This window comes from Hypomesus nipponensis, chromosome 8 (genome assembly GCF_054491055.1).
Source record: "Hypomesus nipponensis isolate SF chromosome 8, ASM5449105v1, whole genome shotgun sequence".
Classification (NCBI taxonomy): domain Eukaryota; kingdom Metazoa; phylum Chordata; class Actinopteri; order Osmeriformes; family Osmeridae; genus Hypomesus; species Hypomesus nipponensis.
Genome location: NC_140368.1, coordinates 13,105,001 through 13,132,500, shown reverse-complemented (window position 1 = coordinate 13,132,500; position 27,500 = coordinate 13,105,001). Strand labels below are relative to the sequence as shown.

The 27,500-nt window shown below is 47.0% G+C and overlaps 2 protein-coding genes and 1 long non-coding RNA gene across 4 annotated transcripts in view; 2 read left to right on the top strand and 1 right to left on the bottom strand.

Annotated features, from left to right (window-relative positions):
* Positions 1-2,949, top strand: part of snx7 (sorting nexin 7) — a 15,505-nt gene extending 12,556 nt beyond the window's left edge. For both annotated transcript variants that reach the window (XM_084703840.1, XM_084703841.1), the window contains one exon: positions 2,156-2,949. In XM_084703840.1, the coding sequence (XP_084559966.1) occupies positions 2,156-2,236 (81 nt within the window). In that variant the 3' untranslated portion in view covers positions 2,237-2,949. The remainder of the gene's footprint in view (positions 1-2,155) is intronic.
* Positions 2,950-4,115: 1,166 nt separating this feature from the next.
* On the top strand, positions 4,116-11,569 carry LOC146275241 (uncharacterized). Its single transcript, XR_014766378.1, has 3 exons — positions 4,116-4,237; positions 6,916-6,997; positions 9,143-11,569. It is a non-coding gene; the product is annotated as an uncharacterized LOC146275241 (long non-coding RNA).
* Positions 11,570-11,740: 171 nt separating this feature from the next.
* LOC146275240 (phospholipid phosphatase-related protein type 5-like) overlaps positions 11,741-27,500 on the bottom strand; it is a 26,776-nt gene continuing 11,016 nt past the window's right edge. The window contains exons 3-6 of the mRNA XM_084703748.1: positions 27,155-27,405; positions 21,806-21,982; positions 17,610-17,747; positions 11,741-14,363 (exon numbers count right to left, since the gene is read on the bottom strand). Of these exons, the coding sequence (XP_084559874.1) occupies positions 14,334-14,363; positions 17,610-17,747; positions 21,806-21,982; positions 27,155-27,405 (596 nt within the window). The 3' untranslated portion in view covers positions 11,741-14,333. The remainder of the gene's footprint in view (positions 14,364-17,609; positions 17,748-21,805; positions 21,983-27,154; positions 27,406-27,500) is intronic.

The following is a 27,500-nucleotide window of genomic DNA, read 5'->3' as shown; positions in this document are numbered from 1 at the left end:
CTTTAATCTCTCAGAGGCTACCGGCACCACATCCGGGGCTCTGGAACATTCCAGAGAGCTTTGTCTAACACACGGCACGACACCGGCTACTCTCCCAAACCAACAAAACCAAAGGAATCATGAGAAAGGACAGATAGAAATCACGGTTTAGTCAGCAAACTCCCCCGACATCTTAACCCCTGTTGGGTTCAGCGAGGTCGATCTACTCCTCCAGGCGTAGCTTGAGTCATCTTCAGACTGTACAGAGTCACTCAGAACTCACTTCAGGTCTGCTTGAGGAACAGACAGAAGTATGAGTCACCTGCAGAGTCTGTGAGCCCTGCTCGAATCCGGGCCATCGTACCAGACACTGTGTTCTCCTGTTGAGCACACAGGTCCACCATCAAGGACTGAGATTGGCCGCATGGTGTCTGTGGAGATTAGACTTGGTTCATACCGGGCGCGTGTACATGGTTTTTTTTCGCTACGGGTCGGCCACAGTGTGTTATGCCGTGTGTAATATTTGCAAATAGTATTTGAACTCCGAAATCTAGTTTAGTATAAGTGTGTGTGTGTGTGTGTGTACATGGTAAGTGTAGTATATGTGTACAGTATAGTGTGCGGGTCTGTTTGTGTGTGCGTGTGTGTGTGTGTGAGTGCGCGCCAGATTAGTCATCTCTCTATCTACTCTGATAGAACAGCGCTGAGTCAGCAGGGCTGTTACTGCCGGGTCCTTACATCGATTAAACTTCCCTCCAGAATGCCTGATTCAGTTTTATTCAACAGCTTCATATCTGCCAGACACTTGGAAACAGGATCCATTCAGAAAAGTTACAGTTACACAGATAAGGTTAAAATCGCCCCAAAATGTTTCTTTGTCTACTCAGGGATGAACATTCTGGAAACATTGACTTGTTGTACCACAGTAGCTAGCCACAGGGATAGATGGACCTCATAAACAGAACTTAAGGTCGGCCAACCATTGGTTTCTCCTTCCTGTTTTCTAGCATTATTTCCTGTTGTGTGCTCTTTATCTTCTCACATTCACCCCCAGGCTGACTCAAATACGTCTCCAAATAGTGAGCGGGACGAACCTTGTAAATCTCACTGTGGTATTTGAGAAAACATGCCAAATGTTCACTTCACAGAACACCGCGTTGCCTGTCCGACACAAACTTAGCAAACGGGGTGACCGCAGGACCGTGGAACATTCCTCTATCTCTCTCAGCCCCTCCCCTCTCAGGGGCCTGTCAGAGCAGTGGCTGCTGGGTGAAAGGTCACACTGTGTCCGCGTCCCGTGGCGAGGTGCCGTCTTGATTAAGCGTTTGTGACAGGCCAGTCAGCTGCCCGCCCCAGCACCCCTCCAGCCTGACATCACTCCCACGCCACCACCCCCTCCCCCCGAAGCCACCCAGACCATGTATCCGTGTGTGTGTGTGTTTGTGGACAGACTGTCCAGATTGAGAGGAGTAAGGGGGATGGATGGAGCAGGACTGAAGGGAGGAGAGAGATGGGGCAATGTCTGGTGTTTGGACTAGTGAGGGGGGCGTGCTGGAGACAGAAGCGGGGGGGGGGAGAGAGAGAGGAGAGGGGAGGGAGTCCCTCTGTGTGTGGGTCACAACGTTAATCACAAACTTGGCAAGTGACGCATAGATTGGGACCGGAGGCTTGAGGAAAACGGGGAGGCTGGATTGAGACGCGAGGTGCGTCCGACCGCCATTGAATGGACAGCTATTACTTAAGGAAACCTTCGACTGCCAAGCGAGGGGAGTCTTTTGAAAAAAAAATGTTGATGTGAAAATGGACTGGCTCTGAGGTGAACGTGTGTGTGTGTGTGCGTGTGTTGCTTGCTAGCATTGTGTGATTGCACATGTGTGTCTTGTTTGTCAAGCCACTTGTCTTTTTGGGTATATTTTACATCCTTAGCTGTCAATCATTTCCTTATGGTGTGTGTGTGTTTGGGGAGTCAGGTGGCTGAGCGGTTAGGGAATCGGGCGCGTATTCTGAAGGTTGCCAGTTCGATTCCTGGCTGCGCCAAAAGGACCTTGTGTCCTCGGGCAAGGCACTTCACCCTACTTTCCTCGGGGGGAATGTCCCTGTACTTACTGTAAGTCGCTCTGGATAAGAGCGTCTGCTAAATGACCAAATGTAAATGACCAAATGATGTGTGTTCTAGTGCCTGGCCGTGTGGGAGACCTTCCTGCTGTCTCAGAAGACTGATGGTCTCCAGGAAGGTGCTGAAGAGGAAACCTCCTAACCCCCAGCTTGGACCCCCTCTACCTCACCTCCTTAGACCATGGACCTTCTAATCCACCCCCCCACCCCCCCCCACCAGCACACAACTATGGATGTCCTGCTCTCCGCTCACCTTACACGCCCCTACCAAACTAAGCCCATCCACCCCCAATGCACCTTTCCCTTCCCTTCTACCCAACACCAAAGACCATCTTACACTAAGGATTCCTTTCAACCGCATTCCTTGTTTTAAACCCACCGCCGTTTTAATCTCATTGTTCTAATCTCTGCCCGTCTCATTTCATAGTTCCAGTCGTTACTCTTTAGTCCGGTATGCATATGCACACACCAAGGCTCTGACAAACTCACCCAAGCCGTAGGTTGATGACCTGGGCCAGATACTGTTTGAAAGTACAAAATACTTGGGATGCACTTGATTTAGTGTGCTGTGCTTGCGACAGGGGCGGAGTTGTCCCAAAAGTACAGCCTCAAAGCACCTTTTCAGCTCATCTGGTTGTTTTGGACTGATATGGTGATTGATTGATTTATAGCTTTGCTAATGAGGTGTTTGATGTTTTCCTGTGTAATCATTTTACCATAACTCAATAGTATTTTGATAATGGAAACCAAATGTTTTATACTTTATACATTTTTTTCTCATTGTTATTGAGCATGTCAATCATTTGATCAGGTTTTTTAGATGTTGGTTTAATAAAGATGAATTGGTACATTGAACGTTAAACAGCTGTGTGTCACTACCGAAATACCCCGTTGTCAACTCAACTTCTTTGCAATTGAGCTTCGATTCTATTTACTATCCAGGAATGATTCCCTCTCGAAAAAAAAAAATCATGCAACCACAATCTGGGTTTTCTAAGTAGACCATTGTTGGTATTTGAAAGAATTCCATGTTATTGACCCATTTGAGAAAAGCTATAAATGCATTTTTGTGTTATTCTTTGTAGGAAGGGAGGGATTTTTGTTTCTTTCTCTCACTACGGGTGTGAGGCAGAGAACAGACAGTTGAGCTGCATGTTTCATAGTAAAGTAGGTTACCCTCTCGGCCTAATCGCATTAAACATTGAAGAGCTCTCTTTAAATAACACATTGCCTGAAATTAGGGCCTTTATCAGGGGTTTATTAAAAGCTAAAATAAACGATGGAAGACCCACATGCATGTTAGCGGACGCTAACAACCGTCCATCTCCTTTGTGGCACTGACCAATGTGCTTTCGCGTGCATTAAAATTGGGATCAGGCCATTGCGCAGTTAGGCTGGTGGGTTTTTATCGGCATCTCCGCTCATTTCTCCTCTGGTCGATGCCTTTTGATGGTAGTTCTCTTGGCTGATGGTAGTAAATCCTGGAGGTGAGAGTAGATCCATTATTTAGGTGGTCTGAGGGACTGATTTCTCGGTAGCTAGATGTTTGCCCATGTTCTCGGTGGCTACATCTTGGCCCGAGCCATGTGGAGATTAATATTCCAGTAGCCCAGATAGAGAACAAGCCAAGTGTAGCAGTAGGCTTATGGCAAACCCAAGACCCCATGTCAAGAAAGGAGAGGGCTGTGGCCTGTATATGCATGTACATTGTTTTGTATTTATTAATTTATGTATACATCCGTGGAATAATTATTTGAGAATTATTGAACGACGCATCTGGCTACTTCTTAACACACATGCCCACATCTTCAACCCAGACCTATGGAACATGTGAAGAATAATAAGCGAATAAAAGCGAATAGGGTAGGGGAGAGGTGAAAGACTGAGTTGGAGACAGAAGACGATATATTCTACTGTCATTGTTTGGCTTCTTGAAATTGGCCAACGTTCTTAGTCACCGAGCTCTGGGTGATCCCTTTGGAAGGGAGTGACAAGTTGACCGTCACCAACTTCCTGGTTACCACTGTTCGTTGTGGTAATTACTTTACTTTGCAGTTAGCCTGTGTGAAATAATATTCAAGCCTTTCCAAGAGACGTCGACCTCAATCTGCGGAACATTTTGATGTTCAGAATAGGCGGTGAGGTGGGTACAAGCATCGGCATGTCAATAGTAGCAACCTATAGCCTAGTTTGGATTTATAATCGTTAATTCGCGATTTACTAGCGGCATAGGCCTACTGTAATACCGCTGTGGAATATTAGTTTAACTGGATCATGTGTCACAAATACAACACTAAAATATTTCCACAAATTCGTCGGTTGACATTTATAGGAATGTAGGCTAAATCAGGAAATCAAATGTGACTGGTGGCCTTTCCGATGTAGAGCTTTGATCTATCTCAACAGCTGGAAGTCAGTCCATGCTGTTACTGAATGGCAATTTTTGACTTAAGTCATAACAATAGGGCTATATGATATTCTGCTTGGCCCACGCTGGGTGACCTAGTGCTGGGATCCGAGATTTATCAGCGTGACGTGATAGGAAATAACGATTCAAGACCTCTGGTGCGCTCTTGACATCACCAGGGCAGTGACGCCCATGTAAATTATCAGAGCTGCGCTCATCTCGATACAAAGAAATGGTTAAATAATGTGTTGCTACTCCGGTAATCGGTGTACTTTCCTGTTGTTTGCTAACTGATTTAACAAGATTTTAAATACACACTAGCCTACAGGTTTCATCTTGTTTTTAACTATGTACAATTTTGTTTCACAGTGAAACTATATATGGTTTGGTTTTACAAGCTGTAGTTATTACTGCTCTCATAAATCGTAGCCTACGTTAGCACTAAGTCAGACTCTTCAGAGTGCCTCTGTAATTGCGTCTGCAATACAAGATGGGCATTATACCGAGGCTTTAATCCAGCAACAGTATTGAGTGTTCTATATGTGTAAATGTACCATTAAAGGTTTTAGGATGATTGCGTTGCTGGTTATTAAATTGATGGAGCGTTATTGCTATTGCAAATCGTGGGTCCACATGGGTATCTTGTTGTTACAGTTTTTCTCACTTGTTAAAACACTTAAACCCATTGGCTGAACAAAGTTCTCAGTTGCCTGAACTCATGTAGCTAATTGTGCCTCTGTTGTCAATACCTTAAACCATTTCACATCGTAAAACACAATTTGCAGATCTCACTTAAAATTTTCAGCAAGACTCTAAACACATTCATTTTTAGACATTTTAAAAACACATTCTGCACTCTAATGCACATGTCACCCATACTGGTAAACACAAATGGCAACAATCAAATACTAATAGAGAAAACATGTCATTGACTAAACACAACAACTCAAAATTAATTTCACTAGCAAACAGGTTGTTGAAGGTGAGAAAATATTGCTTGTGATGTCGACAAAGTGCTCTGGCCTGACCCAGCCCAAAGACAAGAAGAAGCACATTGATCGCATGTTTAGTTCATGTAGAGTTTTGTTCCTTTTACTGTAGTAGTGTATACTGTAGTACAGTGCATTGTAGGCTGTATACTGTACAACAAATTGTATGGCCCTGAACATTGTGCTTTCCATTTGTTACAGTAACAGTACTGACTGCTCAATAGATTTTTACTGGTTGCAGGTTCATATCAACAAAGAACAAGAGTGAGTTGTGAGTAGTGAGATGCAGGGTACTGTAGAGGGGTACAAGGAGGAGAAAGAACAAGAACATTGCAAAGAGCAAAGCAGAGTAGTAATTTCTGATCAATTTTGAGCTACTATGATAAAACATGTTTTTGTTAATCAAAAGACAATGACGGATAAATATACAATTTGTTTTGAGATTATGTAAAAATGGTTTGAACAATGTGTTTTCTATTTTTTGGTGTATTGTTTAGTGACTGCTTGATAGTGCATGTTGATCACTTTGTTTATGATTTGAGAGCAGTATTTGATTTTGAGCCCTTGTAAATCTGTTTTGAGGCAAAAGTTTATAATTCAGAGGTTTTGTAAATAGTGCTTGAAGATGAGGTTTTGTGTTTACAGTTTTGAGAAAGTGGGTGACTGTTTGAAGAACTGTGTTTTAGCAATTGTGAAAAACTGTAATAACACACGAGAGATGATGGCCCTGAATTATGTCTCTGTAATGTTGGATTCACTGACAGGAAAGGTGTCGTGTAACAGAAGTTCTCCGTTTTCAGGTTGTGTTAAACTAGCATGGTGGCATTGTAATCGGTGCATGGATAAGTGAGTAAGAGTGTGTGAGAGAGAGAGAGAGAGTCAGACAGACAGAGATTAAAAAAGCTATCTGAAGTTGCCATATGTGGTGTGAAGGATAGACAACAGAAAGGAACCCTGTTCCTCCAAGGGCCACATCACTAGGCTGATCCACAAACTGCTGGATGGACTTTTGACGAGAGTTTAAACCTGTAGAGAAGTTGCTGGATGTTGTGACATCACAGCAACCGTGTCCCCAAAGCAATGGTGGGTTTGCTTTGTGTACCTTTTACCATGTGATTTACCTGTCGCTTTCAGCCTTACACGGTGGTTTCCGTGCAAGTTGTGGTAGGCGTGTGCTCACAAATAGGGAGCCATGTTTTTGATCGTGGCTTCTCACCTGTGAATACGTTTACATGTAGTCATTTGGCAGATACTCTTATCCAGAGCGACTAACAGTAAGTACAGGGACATTCCCCCCCCCCGAGGCAAATAGGGTGAAGTGCCTTGCCCAAGGACACAACGTCATTTGGCACGGCCAGGAATCGATCTGGCAACCTTCAGATTACTAGTCCGATTCCCTAACCGCTCAGCCATCTGACTCCCCAGGAACACCTGTTCTCAGGGAAGATGAAAGGGCAGAGTGTGTGCTGTGCCTGGGAAGACTCCGCGATGGACGATGGCCTCAACAGTAAGTAATCAAACCGATTCAGTTAGAAGTCCACACACGCACACGTACACTGAACTTTCTCTTCTAGAAACAGCATATTGGGTGTGGACTTGTTTTGGATTACATATAGTTGCATGATACCTAGGTGACAGAAAGAAGGCAATTGTGTCAAATCTGATCGTGCCATCCAGTCAACAATGTGTGATGTGAATGAAACGTGTGTGTGCGCATGTCTTTTATGTGTGTCTGTGTGCAATTCATGTCTGTGTGTGTGTATTGTTTGTGCTTGTCTGTGCATGCCAGTCTGTGGAAAAACCTGTGTTTAGGTGTTTGTTTGTTTGTGTGTGTGTCTGTGTGTGTACAGTATGTGTTCTAACCCAGCCTCTGTGACATGAATGGTTGATGAGGGTAAGCAGGCATATGTTGACTGTCCCAGTCCCAGCTGGAGCTGCACTTTAGCATGACTCACTGGGAACAGCAGGAGTGTGTATAACCCACATGGAGTGTTTGTAACTGGGAGAGTGCATGCGTGGCCTACCTGTGTGTGTGAATGGGTGTGTGTGTGAAGTGCGTGCGTGTGTGAGGTGTGCCTGGGGGCGTGTGTGTGTGCGTGTATGGCGTACGTGAGAGTGTGTGTGTGTGTACGACATGCCTGTGCGTGTGGTGTATCTTGAGCGTATGCATGGATTTGTGTTTGCGTACAGCGTGCCTGTGTGTGTGTGTGTGGCTTTGACAGTGTTTTGCATGCCTGTGTGTGTTTGTGTGTGTGTGTGTGTGTGTGTGCGTGTCCGGGCCTTGCCACAGCGTGGCAGTCTGTAATTACACAGTGAAGGTTGGAGTCGCCGCTGGGTAAAATGATACACTGAGATCCGGGGCTTCATTGTGTGTGGTGCGAGGAAGACAGCCGTGGCAGTCATTCCCCGCCCTCAGTCCACATCATGACCGGTATGGGGTCACATGACAGCAATGTGTGACAGGATACAATCAGCGGCATGCGATTTCCCTGAACCTTGAAAATCACCGTGTGAGACCTCACTTTGGTGCGTGAGACCATTTGTCTCCGTTTCCTCTCGTACGTTGAAGATAGGAGAGCTGAGAAGATCAGGACTCAGGTTGTCCAAGGTGAAACCAGGTGGTCGTATCGTACGACTCGTATGTGAGACTCCCTGGTCCCTTTCCTCAGTCTGTTATCTACAGCTTCCCCCCCCCTCCTCCCCCTTCCCCAACCCCTAGCTAGCAGGTGAAGGGTTAAAGAACCCTGGACTGTAAAGCACACCTAATTTCCCGCCGGAGAAATTCCCCATTCCCTTCACCCCACCATGGTGGAGCACTGTTCCGGAACAAGGCCCATGGAGTAAGTCATCCATCAGCGTTTGGTGCTCGCTGGTCGGACTAGGCTGACAGTTCTAGTCAGAGCCAGCGATTCATCATTGACCCAAATGCCACCAGGCCTACACAGCAATGCTAATGGGGCTGATGTGGCACTGCTCTACCTTGGAATAGCTTAACAAAGTAGTTTAGCACATCGTATCTTAGCACAGCGTAGTTAAGCACAGCGTTGTTTAGCATAGCATAGCTTAGCACAGCGTAGTTTAGCGTAGCATAGCTTAGCACAGTAGAGTTTTGCACAGAATAGTTTAGCATAGCTTAGCACAGTATAGTTTAGCACAGCATTGCAGTACCACAATGAAGACTACCCTGGTCACTCAGGCCAGGCCAGACCAGCCTCAACATGGTAGTGCATCCCAGCTCAACCCAGAGTTTTTATATATGAAATCATTTAAATCAAAGATGCATGGTAACTTGCCTTACACAATCCTGTATTCAACTTTATCGCTTGGACAGCGATGATTTCTTCCTATGGCTCAGAGTTACAATAACCCAACGTCTCATTAACTCTGTAATGACTGCCTTTTTCACTCGCAAATGCTCCACTTTATGGTCTAAGCCGGTGGGTATGTGATGAACTGATTTCACGGGGAGCGAACGATCCAGCACTCAGCCAGAGCTGAAAGCAGATTGAACTTGCTGTTAATGTCCTTATCAGCAAACACATCAGCAAGCCCTCTCTTTTGTCTTTCCTCTCTCTCTCTCTCTCTCTCTCTCTCTCTCTCTCTCTCTCTCTCTCTCTCTCTCTCTCTCTCTCTCTCTCTCTCTCTCTCCCAGATGAAGAGGACCTTCACAAGATTCAAAGGAACGGACTGGCAATCAATCAGACATGCCGATGTTTGGACGTGAGGAACATCATTGTGTCACCTCATTTAATATCCGACCAGTGGCCCAATTGCCTCAGTGTTGGACCGAGGAGAGGGGGTAAGGGAAGCGGGGGACTGGTGGAAGGGACAGCGAGAGAGAGCAGAAGGCTTATTCCAGCTCTAGATACGTCCTCTCTCCAGAGTCCTCTCCCAGAAAGACCCCAAGGACGTCTCCCCTCTGTCCCCCGCTGTGAAAGACTCGCAAGGATCAGCTCCGACTGTGCTCAAGCGCCTTCCAGAACGTCCCGCGATTTTACGCCTCCGAAGGGAAACGTTGCTCCAAGGCCCAAGCGTGTATCTGGAGACGTGAGCTTAGGGAAGAGGACGTTGCCCCTGATTCACTGGACCCCATCTTCGTCATGGCTCCAGTCAGAAGAGGATGACCCAGTAGCATGGAGGTGCAGGGCCCTGGGCAGCCGCACAACCCAAACCTGCCACCTCAGGACCGGGGACACAGAACAACAGAACTGGGGGATGGATACAGTATAGCTCCACAGAATGTGGAATGGACCCAGAACCGCGGAACGTGGTTCAGACAAGGAACTGCAGGACATGGTCCAGACCGAACCATGACTTGAAGCTGTTATCCAACCCACAGACCCACCAGCAAAGACCACAGAGAAAAATGATGCCCACATCAACAACAACAACAACAAGGTGCTAGACTATTGGCGGTGGTGTGTTTCGTGGTATGAAGGGTGCTGGCCGTGTGGTTAGGTAGACAGGTCAAAGGACGTCAGGATTTCAGACTGGGCAAGGGTAACCAAGGTCTGGTGAGAAATGGAAAAATATGCAGGGCTCCTGCAACCAGTTGCTTTTGCATGCAGAAGCACCCCATTGTCGAGAAATTGCGGCTGCCGTTCACAATAACGTGAAAAAGAGCTGAATAAAAGTGCAAATGAGCTATTGTGCTTCCTGGTCCATTTTGGCACCCGCGATTGGGAATGTCTCATCTTGCAGTGATCACACTGGCAGAAAGAGAGACAGGTCAGCTCGGCTAAGATGTGCCTGCCATTGATGTCAACGACGCCTCTCGCTGGCACTCCCCCATTCATCTCCCGACTGGAGAACGAACGCGCCAAGGTGTTCCTCGTACGGCGGCAAGAGAAGAACTCCAGAGGAACGTTTCAAAACAAGTAGTCATTTGCATAATTATTGCAATTTGCATGGCGTTGCGGAGGCTCCATGTGCAAAGAACATTATGAAGCCGTTCATTCGACGCCCCTGTTCCGTAGAACAATCCCCAAAGGCACCCCCCCCCCCCCCCCCCCCAAAAAAAAAAATATATAAATGAATTCATGAAACAACAACACCAATCTTTTCAAGTTTACACAGGTGCTTTCAGCAGGAAACAGATTACAGGGACACCGCAACTATTTATAGGTCCGTCTTCACAGAGAATGGAGGAGCAGTGAAAAGATCTCTGTTCTGTTCTCTGTCGTGTGATAGGCCTACGGATGGCGCTTCCGAAAACGAGGACACACCCCTTTTGTCAGATACATAATTGATATCCATGGCAACAGCTTGGCTTGGATTGTATCAAGACTGTTACAAAGCGCACAATATTAGAAGACGTTCGCTAATGTGCGGTACACACTTGAGCTAAATGCTTGAAAATGCCTCAAGGCAGTCCATACGCAGAGAACTCCCATGTGGCGTGACATTCTCGAGGAGAGAAACTGACAGTCACACCGGTTTCGAATGTTAGTAAAGGTGTCGTACAGGTGTGACAAAGCCAATTAACGACAAACACGTCCCCCCGGGATTGGAGCTGTGGGGGGAATAACCTGAGTCATTGAGATACTATTGGTCTGGCTGCTGCAAGGCTGCCGGAAGAGTCTCCGACAGACTGTCGTATCGCATCGTATCACCGTGTGTCTGACCGAGATCTCAATTGCTTGTGACTCATCCCCAGGTGGAGGAAGACTCAGATGTCATGTCCTTACCCCCATCTTGCAATGAGGTGCACTTGATAAAGCCACAGGGGACAGTGTTTTCGTTGCCACTTGATTTGTGGGGGAAACCTCTTCAGAACCACTCTACTCCACTTGTTTCCAACGGTGCCAATCTACCCCCCCCCCCCCACACACACACACACACACACACCTGCCTCCAGATCGTGAGAGACAGGCCTCATCTGCTGGGCTCCATCTTGTCAGACGGGTTGTCTGTTTGTCCGTCCCCCATAGCACGACTCTGCTCAGTCACTCGCTGCCTCCCTGTTTCTCACAGCCTCTCCATGATGGGTGCATTTCCTGCAACATTTCGAAGCATATGATTGGTTCTGAGTGCATGTTTTCACCAATCATATGTCTGTGTATCTGTGAAGGATAATGCACAGGCATCTGCAGTATGTCATGCATTAACCACAACAAAGGTGCATCACGATAAAGACACACAAAACAAACATACGACTGGATTCTTCTTATTTTTATTATTCAAAGACTGAAAATGTCATTTTCTCTACAGTGTAAAAGGTCACAGAAAGAAGAAAGAACGAGAACATGGTAGAAAAAAAACTCAGAAGCAGAAACTACAGTACCATCCAAAATGATTCACTAATGCCATAACACTCACACCAAAAGAATTGCATCTCAATCTTTTTCCTTTTTCGTCAAACTTTAACAAGTTCTGAAAGACAACTGGTGTGAAATATGTGTACATACCACCATCTGTTAATAATAATGACAAGAATAGGGTTGAATATTGACACTATTCACAAAACACAGTATAAAAACATAATTATGAGTAGGCTACTAAACAATAGGTGAAACATTGTGATTGCAAAAATGACAAGAAGCAATTATAGATTGAAATCAACATTTAACATGTAAACATTTTGTGAATAGGGGGACACACACAGCGCACAACCATAAAAAAATAGACAGCAAGGTCTGACGAAAGGACATCAACTTACTGTGTGTATACATATTTTACAGATACTTTTCATTTTTTTCTCAGTTCATGTGAATATAATACTGTAACAGATATGTCTTGCAATGCACATTTGGAGCTCATTTTACAAATCCTGAATATTGTGGATGCAGAATACTGACGTTTCTAAGGAGCAGTTGTAGCTTTACGGTTCAGCCATTTTGTTAGCGACAATTCATATTTCTACCTGTTCTTATTTAAGTACTGCCATTCTTCAGTTTCAATGGAGGGGCCGTGCCGATTATTTTAAGTAGTTTTAGTGATTTTTACAAAAATATAGATTTGAGGGGAGAAAACAGCATTTGGATGGTCTGTTTTTATTAACTCCGGGGACAGAAAATTATAAGTTATTGCTACTCAAGAGAAGGTTTTCACAAAGGCGTTAATAACTTTATCATTGATAAGAAGCCAAATGATATGACACTGATCACTCTACACTGCTCCTTCTGTGCATATATCTTTTTTTCTCTCTTTCTCTGGGGAATAAAGCTGTAATGTGGAGACACATACTGTAATCTCATCTTCTCTTCTAAAAACCACCAGACATAAAGAAAACCTTAAACTAAAAGATTTCACAACCTTGAAACCAACCAATACCGGGTTGGGAAAACTGGAACCCCAAAAACATTGAACTCTGAGACACCGTCACACTGCAGTCAATAGAGGCATCTCAGAATATCTTACGGATACATGAATCTCAATACTGGCCTGTGAGTCAGGGAGACAGTCTTCCGCTTGGGATTTCTGCCACACAAGTCAAATCATATTCAAATGAACAGTACTCTGTCAACCACAATGGGTTACGGCCACAGTCAGCTATATTTCCCCGAATTAAAAAGGTAAAAATGTGTCTATTGAGACTTTCTTATCCTATCTATCAAAGAAGAAGAGGACAGAAACAATATCAAATGTTTCCTGTTTCCATGGGCACGTGTCATGGGAAGCATTCACTCCTGGCCCCGGTGTCTATTTTCCACAACACGACTGTGAAGACCTGCTGAACAAACACCATATTTACATCTCAAGCCACAGTTATTACCCACGGGTCATCTGAAGATATAGATAGGGGGAATGGGAAATATAGTTGGGGAGAGGGAAACAGGAGGAAGGGAGGGGGATAGAGAGAGAGACAGAGAGAGACAGAAAGAAAGAGAGATGGTGATTGTCTTGTGCAGCTTATCCACCCTTCACGGATTTGTGCGTGTGGCAGACAGACGCACATAGCAGGAGGATATTGGGTTCCATTGGCTGGCTCAAGGCTTTTGCTCGCACACACATGCAACTAAACCCTCCTGGACCCCAATACAAGAATAGCATCAATCTGTCAATCTTGGAGTTAAATGGCATCTACCTGAATATGGTTAAATTACCCCTTTTAATGTACCTGAATATATATTCAGCATTAATTAAGTACATCACAAACAATAAAATGCACTTTCTTTCCCAGTTGTTTGGATGATTCTAGTTAAAAGGACATACAATGTACAATATATAAAGTGAAACATAGAGCAGAATAACAAAGATTGGTAACACGATAGATTAAGGTGGTTGTAATAAATGTTAGTTAATAGGTAATAATGCCTTCGTAAGTTAGTAAGTCTTCTTAACACATTCATGTTGATAAGCATCTTATAGGAACCTTATTAACTATTACCATTTCCCATCTCTTGATTACCCTAAGCCTCACTAACATTATTAACACATATAATCTTAACTCATGTTAATAAGCATCTTATAAGGGCCTCATTATCTATGAACTAACCCTTACAACAAACACTCAAGTGTGACTTGAAGTTTTAACCAATAAGGAGTTGGGATCTCATTTTCCAGCCAATGCCTTCTCTTCTTTACAACATATCTGTTGGTGTGTGCCAAACATCAGTACTTAGCATTTCAAGCTTCTTTTTTGTAGACATAAATTCAATAACATCAGGTCGGAAAAAGAAGCGCTGTAAAATCCAGGAAGTGCAAGCCTTTGTCCCCAAGCGGACAGGATGTGGTTTTCTACAGGACAGCAGCCGGGGGGAGGGACACAGGAACTGGACGGACAAGCAACGCGGACGAGACAGACAGACAGACGGGATGAGCGAGCGTTCGACTTTCTCTACCGCGACTGGACCGTGAAGAGCGTCGATGTCCAATGGGTCTGCCACACAGCCGACTCAAGGTCATGTGACCTCAGCGAAGGCGATGTGGTTCTACAGAGAAGAGGAGACAAAAAGGAAATCAGACAACTGGCAGTGAAACAATCGTACAGGTGACATTCCAACTGTAGGATCTACAAATGCTTCAACTTCCAAACCAGCAATCAAAATGTTCAAATTGAAATCGAAAGTCGTCAAGCAAAAGGGTTACGGTCAGTTGACGGCAAGTCAGTTAGCAATATTAATCAACTGCTTGTGTTGGTTAAGCATTTGTAGGTCATTGATAAAGAAAGGCACCAAATCAACTACTTATAAAGGTAGAGCAGAGGAAACAAGCTAAGAAGCTAAAAGCTGAGGAGAGGCGATGCGCTAAACACGCCAAGAAGCAGGTGTTGCTGGCCCATGTTTCTCCTGTCTCCAATGCAGGCACAGGCAACAAACATGTCCTCAGCATGTAGATATCTCTCTAAGGTGGCACACTAAGATGGACACTTCCCCCGCGGCTCTGAGTGTCCAGAGGGGGAGAGGGTCTAGTAGTGGCGGGGGGCAGCAGTTCAGAGAGAGAGAGAGGATGTGGGGGGGGTTGGGTTCCCAGAGACAGAAAGAAAAGGATTGACAGTGAAGCAGGGGGAACTACGTGAGGAGAAGAGGGCGGACGTACAGATTTTAGTGCCGTGCGTTTTTATCAGCAGTCCTGTGTTTTCGGAAGGGGGGCAAAAGCAGAGACCTGGATACGGAACAGCCTATTCTGCCGTGGGATGGGGGGGGGCGGGTTGGAATAATCCATTTGAACGCAGGATGGGTCAGACGGGGGGAGTGAGGGGAGGGGGGTGGGGCAGGAGCCATGCACAGCAGTTGTAGGTGGGGCAGTTAGGGGGGTGTTCTGGGGGCGGATTGAGAGAATGAACTGTAGCTGGACGCTACAGTACCTTGGAAATCTGCTTCAACAGCCATATAACCCCTGTCGGCTCCCCACATCTGAAACCAAACGAGGCTCGGTCACGTACACGTACACACGCGGTCACGTATCGCTGCACACGTCCAGTACAGGGAAGATAAAGCACCACTCGACGACGTCGGGCGCTCACACAAACACATATAGACACCCGCATCGGAAGCTGTTTATTAAGAGCACCGTTATCATTTGTTTTAGTATGCCGGGCTGACAAGTATGTGCCTGTGGAGAACTAATGGTCAAGGGCACCTGACTTTCCTACCCACTCGAGGGAAATAATAAAGTGAGACATCCCCAGGTCATTACTATGGCTGTGGCTGATAGGAGGAGAAGTATCCACAGTAAGAGTAAGGAGAGAGAGCGAGACAAAGAAGGGGGAGAGAGAGATGGAGAGAGAGACAAAAAGTTGATTCAGTGTTTCCTGTGGAGAAAGTCATTGAGGGGCTATTAGACAGGAGCACCCTGGTTCATTGGATCCTGTGAGTTCACAATGGCTTCCATTCAAATGCACCCGCCACTTGAAATGTGGGTGTGGGTCATTGAGAAACCCAGAGTGAAATATAACAGGTACAAGACACAGAGTATATTGGCTACCTGTGAGCGCACACATGCTCAGACACACACTTGTACGCACACACACACACACATGCTCAGACGCAGAAAGCATTAAACATATGGCTTCGTGCAAAGGACTTGTGTGAAGTAAGACAAATGTAAGAAGATCGAGATCTCTCGGTTTGAAACGGAGAACATTTGCATTTTTATTGGAGGAAATATCTTTCACATCGGAAGAATTTCCCCTCGTGCATTTCAACACCGCCAGCCCTAACCCTAAATCAATCCACGAACGTGATTTTAGTTTTGTTTTTAACGTGAACAAGTCAACTTTTCAATCTTCCCTCCAAGCAAATCTGCAAAGCAATCCGAGATGAAATGATTTTCACTTGTTTGTTTGACGTACTTGATGAATGGATACTTTTCAATGACAACTTCTTAAGCCGCGTTCGGTGGGTGGGGCGAGTGGATGTTTATCTGAGTATGATTGGTGATGCTAAGCCCTGATGTCAGAGCAAGAACAGGAGGAATTCATGTGTTCATTTTGGCGATGTATGCATTTGTTGCTTTGGCATCCGTGCTGTCTGCTTTTCGCATGTCTATAGGGGTTATTTTTAGAACAGCAATTTGCCACAGAAGGTGCCATTGCCGGCAAGCTATTTCTGCTCTTTGTGACACCTAAAATTGAGTTTGGTAGGTTGTGAATTCAATCAACACCGTTTGACTTCTACAAGTGTGACTTTTTCAAGCGTGAAAAAAGACTGTCAACTCTTTAGAAGTGATTTTTTTTTTTTTTTTTTTTATCAAAAAGGAAAGGAAAACAAGGCCAGTACGTGTGAACTGCTCCAAACTGCTTAAAAGTGAAGACGGAAGAAAATCACTTCAAAGCCAACTCCGTGAGCTCAAAACACTCTGGGCCACGTCAAGCGTGGCAGGAAAATAACATGCGCTCCATGTTCAATCCAAACATGTTGGATATGGAATTGGTCAACTCTGACCGACTGGTCCGTTTCTGTGTGGCCCCCCCATGACAACGGCGAGGAGCATTGACAGGCTCAGAAAACACACACACAGGCGCATGCGTTGAATTGCCTCGTTATGTTCAGCCGCTCGAACTGTCCCCGTAGCCAGACCCACAAGCTACGGAGAAAGCTCAGGATGTACTCGGTGATGGACTGAGGATCCTCGTCGTCTGTCTCCTGTACAGATGTGTGTGGGGGTGTGGGTGCAATGTTGGAGAGTGAGTACTTCAAAACTGCTCAGAGTACAGTAATTACTGCATACTCCTCCATTTCCTTTGAACATGATCACACATTAACACACGCTGTTTGCGCCATAGAACGTCTGGGATATAATGTCATAAAATAATGTCTCTATACTGTATATAAATACGATTTGTTCATGTGTCTTGTAGTTCATTCTTATGTTTTTCCTACTGTGACCTACATTCTGTTCTGATCATCACGTGTCTATGATGTAGTAATGAATAACTGAATAACAAACATGTGGGCTGCGTGGTTTATATCAGCTTCTCTCTTTCTACTTTAAATTCTGTCCTCTGACCATTATGATTCATGGAGACATTTGCTAGTACTGCTGTGTGCCTGAACTGGTCGCGTTTATATTGTGGGGTGTTTGTTAAACTCTCTCTCTCTCCATTCAGCTGGTTGTCTAAAACGGCATCAACCCACAACCCAAACAAACTTCCGTCCACGAGCAGAATCCTAGCAGAACGATTCAGACCCAAGCAGCCTTGCCAGTGTGCCGGGTCGACAGGAGGGCGGGCATACCTGTGAGGCGATGTATTTCTCCAGGGGGCTTTCTACTCTACCAGGCATGTTCATCATGGCAGGGCTGGTCGTGCTCTCCCGTGGGGGGTCTTCATTCAGCAACAGCTTCCCTTTGAAGTTATGCACCACACACACCACCTAGAACACAGGGGGGGGAAGTCGTTAGACAGAGACCGGGGAGCGCGCGCGCGCGCGCGCGTGTGTGTGTGGGGGCGGGGCGGGCGCATGCATGCGTGCCTCGGCCGTATCTATACAAAACGCATCGCCGGGCAGTGATGCACAATGTGCAATCGAGGACAACTGTTTTCCCCTCACTCGCGATGGGGCGGCGCGGCTGAGCGAGCTCAAAGGAATCACTATCGTCCGTGTGTTTACACGTACATGGGCACTGCCGAGTACCGTCACACAGACAGATGCATGGGTGCGGGATGTCTGAGGAGGAGACGGCCGCGAACAGCGTGCGCAGGCCGTGTCGTGGAGCTCTCCCAACGGAGGCGTTAGCACTGGCGCGTGACAAGCTCACACGGGACCGGAAGGGAAGAAGTTCAACAAGAGGTGATCCATCTCAAGTCAGAGTCAACAGACCACAGGGGGAGAGAGCGGGGCGGGGGCAGAGAGAAAGAGGCGAGGCGAGAGGGGAAGTTTGTGTGGCCGAGTATGTGCGAGCGTGTGTGCCCGACGTGTATGCCAAAGGCCCCTCTCTCCCTTCCTCCCTCTTTCCGCTAAGCTGCATCCCTTTGCCCTGCGGCACAGCAGGATATAATACATATCCGTGCCTCTTTGTTGTCGTAAATTAGCAGCTCTCTCTCTCCTCTTTTCTTTCTGCCACAGAAACCATTCTGTTACGCAATTCACTTTTGCCAAAGCCCTTTTACGGGGGATGGAGTCATGGCTTATTGCCCCTGATACATTATCTTGCTTTCAGGACGTGAATACACTCCAAGATAACTGGGACGAGTAAGGCCGCTCCTGCGGAGCTGGGAGTTTGGCGACAACGATTCACTCCCAGTGAGATGGTGGCCTGACTTTGTTGACAGTTGGTGATGTTGCAGGCCAACGCTGGACTGTGCGAAGAGTGAAAATGGACGTACGTGGGTACTGGAATAGGATGCAAATGCTTGAGAGTGCTTTGATAGCACCATTCATAAAATTCCCTGCAGTGTCTCCTGTTGTGTGTTTATATGGCTGTGTACCAAGGCTTCCGTGAAGCCAAAATGAGTCTGCTTTCTCTTGAGCAGTAAAGTGTAACACATCTAATAGAAGTTCTGCCCTACATTCATTGTTTAATCTGGCCTCATGATCACTAATCAACAGAACTGGTCCATGGCTCATTAGACAAGCCATATCCTCATCGTATGCCCATCAACCAAACTGTCCTGACATGTTCAGCAAATCAATAAAGTTGGTTCGGTAGTTTGGTACCCATTGGTACCCATTTGGTGTCCAGTTAGTACAGCTGCAATAGCCTGAGCAAATCTCACTTTGCTTCCACGCACTGTTAACCAAAGACATTCAGAATAAATGGAACTAATTAAATATCCTAAACTTGTGTGAGTAAAAAAGTTAAGTAAAAAAAAAACGTCAATAAAAAATTATATAGAAACTCAGTTTATGGATTACATTGTTTATTTTATCATCAACAATTTTGTAACAATCATAATTTTGTATTATTATTTACTTAGAGATAACACTACTTAAATCCTTTTACGTCAATTTCCACGAAAGCTTTGGTGAAACCCTTCCTGGAAATCCAGTGTTTATTATGACAAGATTGTATTGTGACCCAGTCCTCATCTCTTGTCCGAGGTGAATGGGATTTCTAAAGCTAATGGAGCTGACCCTAGAGAAGGGATGCATGAGGGCGGCAAATCTCCCCCTCGCTGACAACGACCAGGTTTCAGGTATTTCCAGACGGCGAAATCGCTAATAGCACTCCGGTGGTTGGACCGGGGCTGGCTCTAATGGAGCCCTCTCTATAGACACTGACACTCTTCTATAGATACTGTTATCCACAGTCCCTGCATATGGGGGATGGAGAGAAGAGGAGAGGAGAGGGAGAGGGGAAGAAAGCAGAGGAGAAGAGACATGAGGGGGAGGGGGAGGGAGGGAGGGCACAGATAACTCTATATCTCCCTGGATTCCAATCCATCTCCTTCATCCAGGACATCGCGCTTCATCCGAGTGGAGGGGCTCTCATCAGCGTCTCTGTCGCAGCGCTCGGCCCACATGCATGTGCGCGCCGAGGGGAACCGTGAGCAGCAACGTGCCGGCGGGTTTCCGGCACAAGCATGAAAGACAACATGCTGTCCACACAGATTCGTCTAAAATAGCAGGCAGGCTGAAGGGAATTGAGAGAATTGACACACTGACGATGGCTTCGGCCGAAACGCGTCTGTGAATAAACCGGTCAGAATAAGCAATGAGACAAGCTTGAGAGGGTTTTTTTTCTACTTTAAGCTAATAGTCTTTTTCACTTTTTCAATCGCCTTTACTTTGGAAGTAGAGCGCGTCTATCCTCACAAAAGATTGACAGGAACAGGCATGTGGCCCAGGGGACTGGGCCTGCTCGATCACTGTTTGTTCCATCTGCATTGAGCTGGGAGACGTCCACCTGGCACATGAAAGCGGGACATATACCATGTACATATTACATATACAAAACATACACGCGCACATTACCCCACAGGGACCGGGTCACTTTGTTCAGTACTGTGTAGTTCAATTTGTTTATCTGTAGGAGTGTTTGTTTGAATGAATTTGCACATCTGTAGAGTAACTGATACAGAGAACAATGGTAGGAAGAGATGGTTGGTGTTGAGACCCAGAGGTTGAGCATGGCAAAACCGTGGGCCAGTGGCTGGTGTCCCTGTATGAGCAGAACCATGGATGATACGATCCAGACATCTGGAACCCCCAAGGGGGTGAGGCTGCTCTCAAAGCCCAACATGACGAACCTCCACTGGGATACTTAGCTCAGGCACTGGCCTGGTTACTTCCGGGGAGAAGAAGCGAGACCTCTGGGAGAAAGACTGGATTTCCATGGAGATGAACTGTTGGGCGACAGCAGGACTTCAGGCCCCAGTGTGAACGCTGTTGGCACTTTGTGTGTTTGTGTGCGTTTGCGTGTGTATTTGTGAGTTTTGTCACAACAAAGGTGCCTTTTCTGATGCTTTATCAGCCCTGCCACATTTCCATCTCTGTCAAGCCCTCCCTCTCTCTCTCTCTCTCTCACACACACACACACACTAACACACACACACACAGCCCTCTAATCTCCAACAGTGTGTGAGAATGTCTGCAAGTTCGGCTTTGCCTCCTGTCCGTGATGGATTCAGGCTGAGAAGAGAGTCTCGTTTATGAGGATTGGCGGCTTGAAAGACACAATTGGCCTTGCAGCAGTTCCAGAGGATGATACCCTAGTCAAGGGGGGGGGGGGCTAAGCCGGGCAGGAGCTGGAGAGAAAATGGACCCGGGCCAAAAAAGCGGCGGGGAATAAGAAGGAAACTGAATCGGGCCCTGACAAACCGGGATTTGATACTCCAAGCAATTCAGCAGACATGAAGGTATGCGTGTGTCTCTATGCATACACGAGTGTGCGTGAGACTGTGAAATGACATCATGATGTATGTTTCATGGCCGCCCACATCGAATGTATCGGCACGGAACGCGCTACTGAAAGCCTATCGGCTCTTCTTCGGTGGTTTTTGAGAATACACGCGCCGAGGCTCCATTGAATGTACTTATGGACATCACGTCCATGCATTAGAAGACTAGTCCGCCACGCTCAGGCACCTCTAGCCGTCCACTCAGAACGAGAGATGGTTATGGGTTGTAGCTCCCGCCATTATCAGTGTTAGCCAATTAAGAGAGCTCTCGGGTTTATGTCTTCCTGTTAAAGTGTCCATTAGGCTCACGCAGCCTGAGAGCCGATGGGGGAGGCTATCTGGAGTGTCTTTTGTTGGCTGCTATCATTTACACTGCATGTCAATATGTGGCACAGAGACACTGAGAGGTAGAGAGGACAGAGAGAGAGAGAGAAGATATATGAAGAGGGAAAGGTCGACCAAGATGCCGTAGATGTAAAGTGTGTAAACACAGAGAGATACAGGACGGATACAGAAAATGAACTCGCCAGCCAGCCAGCCAGCCAGTCAACCAGCCAGCCAGTCAGCACACGGAAACATCCGTTCTCTCACCAGAAAAGCAGCTATTGACACTCCGATGATGAAGCCGGCGATGACGTCAGACCAGTGGTTCCGGTACTCGGCCACCCTGTTGAGGCCCGTGAGGAAGGCCAGACACATTAAACCCAGAGACAGGACGGGTTTGGCCAGGCGAGTCCCCTTGGCTCGCACAGTACACGTTATGTACATCTGCAGAGAGAGAGAGAGAGAGAGAGAGAGAGAGAGAGAGAGAGAGCACCACTTAAGTTATCATTCCTACTTCACTTTAGCAGGGAAGCTGCTCTCTCGGCCTGAGGCTGAAACTGTTGTTGTCTGAGTCTGAAAGAAAGAAAGAGAAAGAGAGAGAGACATAAATGTATCAAGAGATATACTGTGCTAAGCTGACAGAGAGGAAAGTGGGACATAGTGGCGAGAGAGACCGAAAAAGCTACAAAGACAAGAGTGGGAGGGAGAGAGAAAGAATTGAGCGATAGAGAAACATAATGAAGCACGGCGAGAGAGACAGAGAGAGAGAGAGAGAGAGAGAGAGAGAGAGACCCACAGCTGGCCTCGCCTCAGTCCTAAGGCAGCCAGCCAAAGTGAAAGAAGCAGGGAGGAACACCCTGAAGCACCCCGATCCTCCAGCCAGCTGAGACACACACACACACACACACAGACAGACAGATGGACACACACACACACCAGCTGAGACCCAGGTACAGGGGACAGAGATAGACCAGCTTCGAAAGTAGGGCCCAGACACACCCTCACGACGACAAACACAGGCTCCTAAACCCAGCTCCTTCTTCCTCGGTTCCAACAGAGGCAAGCAACGCACACGTTCTCCATCCGAAACCACCAGATGTTGAGCAAACAATTGGAAAACGGAGGAGACAATCCCCCACCAGGCCCATAGACTGGCCTCGAGTCATCCATTTTGGCTCCATCTCGCTCCATCACCCTCAAATTGCATCCAAAGCTCAATTAACGGGGGAGAGAGGTGAAGCGTGCAACTTTGTGCCAGTTAAGGGAGTGAAACCTTCACAGAGGAGAGGGAAGCGTGACGAAGCGTTTTGTTGTGTCTCGTCGGAAGGCCAGGCCTTGTAACGAATCCCTCATGTCACCGCAGAAGAAGGACTTGAAGGAGATAATTGTATTTTTCATTAGAACCGAGCACCTTCCTCTAAGGACGTGTTCTCTCACATCCCTATCCATCTTCCGATTATTTGCCTGTTTGGCTCTTCTCTCTGCTCCGCCTCGCCTTCCCCTGTCTCTCTCTTTCTCTCTCTGTCTCTCATCCCCCTCTCTCCTTTTCAAGCTCTTTCTGTCTCTCTCCCTTCCTCCCGCAAAAGGTTGTTACTGTTATGAACTCAAAGGTCGGCTGCACCCTGACCCAATTTTCTTTCTCCTCTGGGGGCATAAACAGATTTATTTTATTTTTATTCTCTCATTCTCTCTCACTCTCACTCTATCTCTCTCTCTCTCTCTCTCTCATTCTCTCCCTCTTTTCATCTCTGGCCATGTGTTCCAGGAGGATTGCAATGTTTATACATCCTCAAACCCACAGACTATTCAGCTAAAACCTTTTCCTGGTACAGACCATGGGAAGGCATTCCATATAGATGTTCCTTTCTGCCTGCAGAATGACTCTCATTCAAAGGTATTATAAATTGATATAGTGAACCATCATGGCTAATGACCTATTTATTCTCATGGAAGCAAGGATAACAAGGCATGATCAATTCCACCGGTCTCTGCCTCGGCACCCGTTAGTACGATGGAAGGATCTGTTTCAAACATTTAGCTGAAAGATAAAATATAGTTTGGTCTTCGTTTGACCTTCACCCGCCATCCATACTCCCGTGTGGCCTGCAGCAAGTGGTCTGTTCCAAAACGACCTCTCTCACTGTCCCACTCATTTAACCTTACCTTTTGGAATGGTCTCTTCCATCACTCGGTCGATGATTCACCTCACCGGATGCACGCTTCGAGAATCTGTGTGCGTGCCTTTGAGAACGGGTGTTTACGCGCGTGTGCATGGGAATGTGTCAAATGTTCCCTTTTCAGGTCAAGGGCAACCCTCCTAGTCCTTCTCGGGGCAGCAAGTTGTGAGTTGTCCAAAATCTATCCGTTTCACACTTGGATGAACATCCACCCCCCCATCCACCCCCCACCCCCCCCAAACCATCTCCCAAAAAGTCCTTGCAATCTACCAAGAGTGGCTGAACTTGCTTCCGAGCATTTAATAGCCTTACAGGAGAACGCTTCACAGATGGGTGGAGGCTAGAGTCCACATTTTCTGCTTAACGTCAGGCATTAGGAGACGTTTGCAGTGTCCCTATATCATGGCTCGTCCGTGAAATGAGCCAGTGACACTATAAATCCAATCTGCTGAACACCAAGAAGTAGCGCCAGGGCTCTTCATCAACGCTATCTTCAACATAAATCTCTGTCCCCGCAGAAGTTCGGATGACGTCGCCCAGGACGCTCTCCTGTTAGCGCTGCAGAGAAGACAACCATTCAGTCAAGCGATCCATAAAAAAGCTGCACTGGAGCAGAGTGTAGCAGAGGTGGTTCAGTTAACCGGAGCTGGCAGAATGATGTCGGAAGCCTCCAAACCAAACCAAAAGATTCCATGTCTAGAGGAAGACAAAGTCTGGAGACAACGTGACCCAGGTTCAAAACTAATGCATACATCTTTCCAAATGTCTCTTTGAGAAAGTAGTGGAAGGGGTTCAGTAATCATGTGTGATAAGCCAAGGGAAACTTTGTTTCGTCCACTATGTTATTGACAGAGCCATATCTATGCTGCTTCAGCACACTGCTAGCCGCTAAAAAATGGCTCCGCTAACTGACCTAGATTAACTCACATAGCCAATCTGCTGTGTGGACTGTGGGGGAATGGTTCCCAAGTATACGCATAACGACAGCCATTAGCCTCCAGTTAGCATCTGATAGAGGATTTAGGAGATGAACCGCAGAGACACGGGGGGGGGAAACGGAGGTCACTCTTAGCCTAAATGCATTTTCTGTTCTAGGCTAACTGTCTCTCTCCTTAGAGAGATTGTTGAATAAACTTCAAGCAGACGCCGATGATAACATCTGACTAAGCTGTAAACGGTGGGGACCTGAGGAGGAATGTCTTCGAGATATTCCTTGAGTCCTCCTCTTTGCTTTCTCCGGAACACCCCCTAAACCTTCTCTTTCAACTTGCCGAGGAGAAGGAGGAGGCAAGGACAGAGGACCAGAAGGAAAAGGAACTTCTGAGATACGCCCAAAAGTACCTTAGGAGAGGCATCCGCCAGTCTCAATCTGGCTGTCCCCCCCGTGTCCCTAACAGACGATTGTTTCCTAACAGGCATGGGAGTGTGGAGCACCGACAGGGGGGTCACTTCAGAGAGGGAGAGAAGAGGTCGGCATTAACGACATAGACTCTCACAAATTGATTTTAAAGATATTTTCTCTCAGAGAGAGAGAGAGAGAGTGACATATCACATAATCCTATTCCGTAAACCCTAAATTAATTTGAACGCTCCATAAGATAATTGTGGTAGACAGAGAGACGAGACAAAGTCACACTCGAGGCACCAATGACTCATTGCTAAATAAACGAAATAAGAACTCGATTTATGTGGACTGTTACCTGAAATTGGCAGCACATGTATGGCGGAAAGGTATTTTCTGCCTAACCATGTTTTTAACTAACATCTGCTTCTGCAACACGTGCAAAAAGCTTGTGATAAAACACATCCGTAAAAACAGCATGATCTCACTTGAGCTTATCTCGGCGTTGAATCATGCAACTGCCAAGCTTTTCAGGAAGGGTTGCGAATCATCTGGATAATCTTAAAATAAAGTAGCAGGCTTATTAGACGAGCAGAAGGAGGAGGAGGATTTGCAACGCTACATTAACCTATTTCTCACATCTACAGCCAGCCAAACAGAAGGGTTTTGGCTAAAGCTTTGCTCATGAAAGCCAAGAAGAGAAATCCCCCCGTATCAGCCAAGACTGTTTAGACAAACAGGGAAAAAATGAACAAGAGTAGAATAGAAGAGATTCTACAGCACTTGTGCGCGCACACACAGACAAACTCACGCACACACACACAGACAAACCCATACGCACGCACAAACACACACGCATTACAATCGGTCTCGGTGGTGCTTTGGACTTGACCGCATGGACCCGAGGGCCGGCTGGCTGGCTACCTGGCTGCAGCACATCTCTCAGACCTGCCTGCCTGCAGTGTGTGTGCAGGCTGATGGAGCCGGCTAGAGGGAAATGCTAATGAGAGAGCTGAAAAACCGCCTTGGTTGCTGTGTTTGGGTCTCAGCTTGCCTGAAGATCTGCATTTCCAAAGCCCCCAGTAGTGATGTCATCCGTACCGAGGGGCCAGACGGATGAGCATCGACCAATAGCAGGGCACGGAGGGAGTCGGGGACGATGATTTGCTCGCATGTCGGATTCAGGGAAGGAGAACACACCGACGCGAACACGGCAAGACTAACATGGGAGGGATGGGGATTATCTGCATGAGGAACGAAGGATGGATTGAATAGACTCCACGTAACGTCAAATTAGAGAAGCTATTAGCACCAGCTGGAGGACTAGACCCATCACGTACCTCCGGAGTCCGGATACTCCCCCATCATCATCATCATTACCGTCACCATCATCGTCAATATCCCCACCATCATTGTCCTCGTCAACTGAGGTCACCGCCATTCTCGTTGCTGTCGCCATGGCTTCCACGATTAGAACCTACTTTTATGGTGCCTGCCTGTGTTGTCTACTGTCTCGCTTGTCTCTAAAATGTGCGTCGCGACGGACACCTCGTCCTGCCCCAAACCAAATCTACCATCGAGCGCAAACAAACAACCCAGAACCTGACAATCACCACCATCATTTCCATCACCACCACCACCACTATCAACATCATTATCACCACCACCACCACCACCACTAACATCATTATCACCACCATCACCACTACCATCACCACCATCATCATCACCACCACCACTATCAATATCATTATTACCACCATCACCACCACCACCACTATCAACATCATTATCACCACCATCACCACCACTATCACCATCATCACCACCACCATCACCACCACCATCACCACCACCATCACCACCACCACCACCATCACCACCACCATCATCACCATCAACATCATTATCACCACCACCACCACTATCTCCACCATTATCACCACCACCACTATCAACATCACCACCACCACCACCACCACCACCACTATCACCACCATTATCACCACCACCACTATCACCACCATTATCACCACCACCACTATCACCACCACCACTATCACCACCACCATCACGACCACCACCATCATCACTCACCGCCAGGTAGAGCGCCGCGTACACGCTGAGCGCCGCCTCTTTGGAGGGGAAGGTCTTGCGGGCGCGCAGGATGTCCTCCTTGTCACCCGTGCACGCCTCCTGGTGGCTGATGTAGCGCAGCGCCTGCTGGCAGCCCAGCGCCGTGTAGTTGGGCTTGCACACCGTCAGGAAGTAGGGCGCCAGGTTCCCCGTCACCACCTGGCCCGCGTTGACGAAGATGTCCACGGTGAACAAGCCGAACGTGTAAACACCTGAGGGGGGGGCGGGGAGGGGGGGGGGGGGGGGAGGGGGGGGGGGCGGGGAGGGGGGGGGGCGGGGAGGGGGGGGGGGGCGGGGAGGGGGGGGG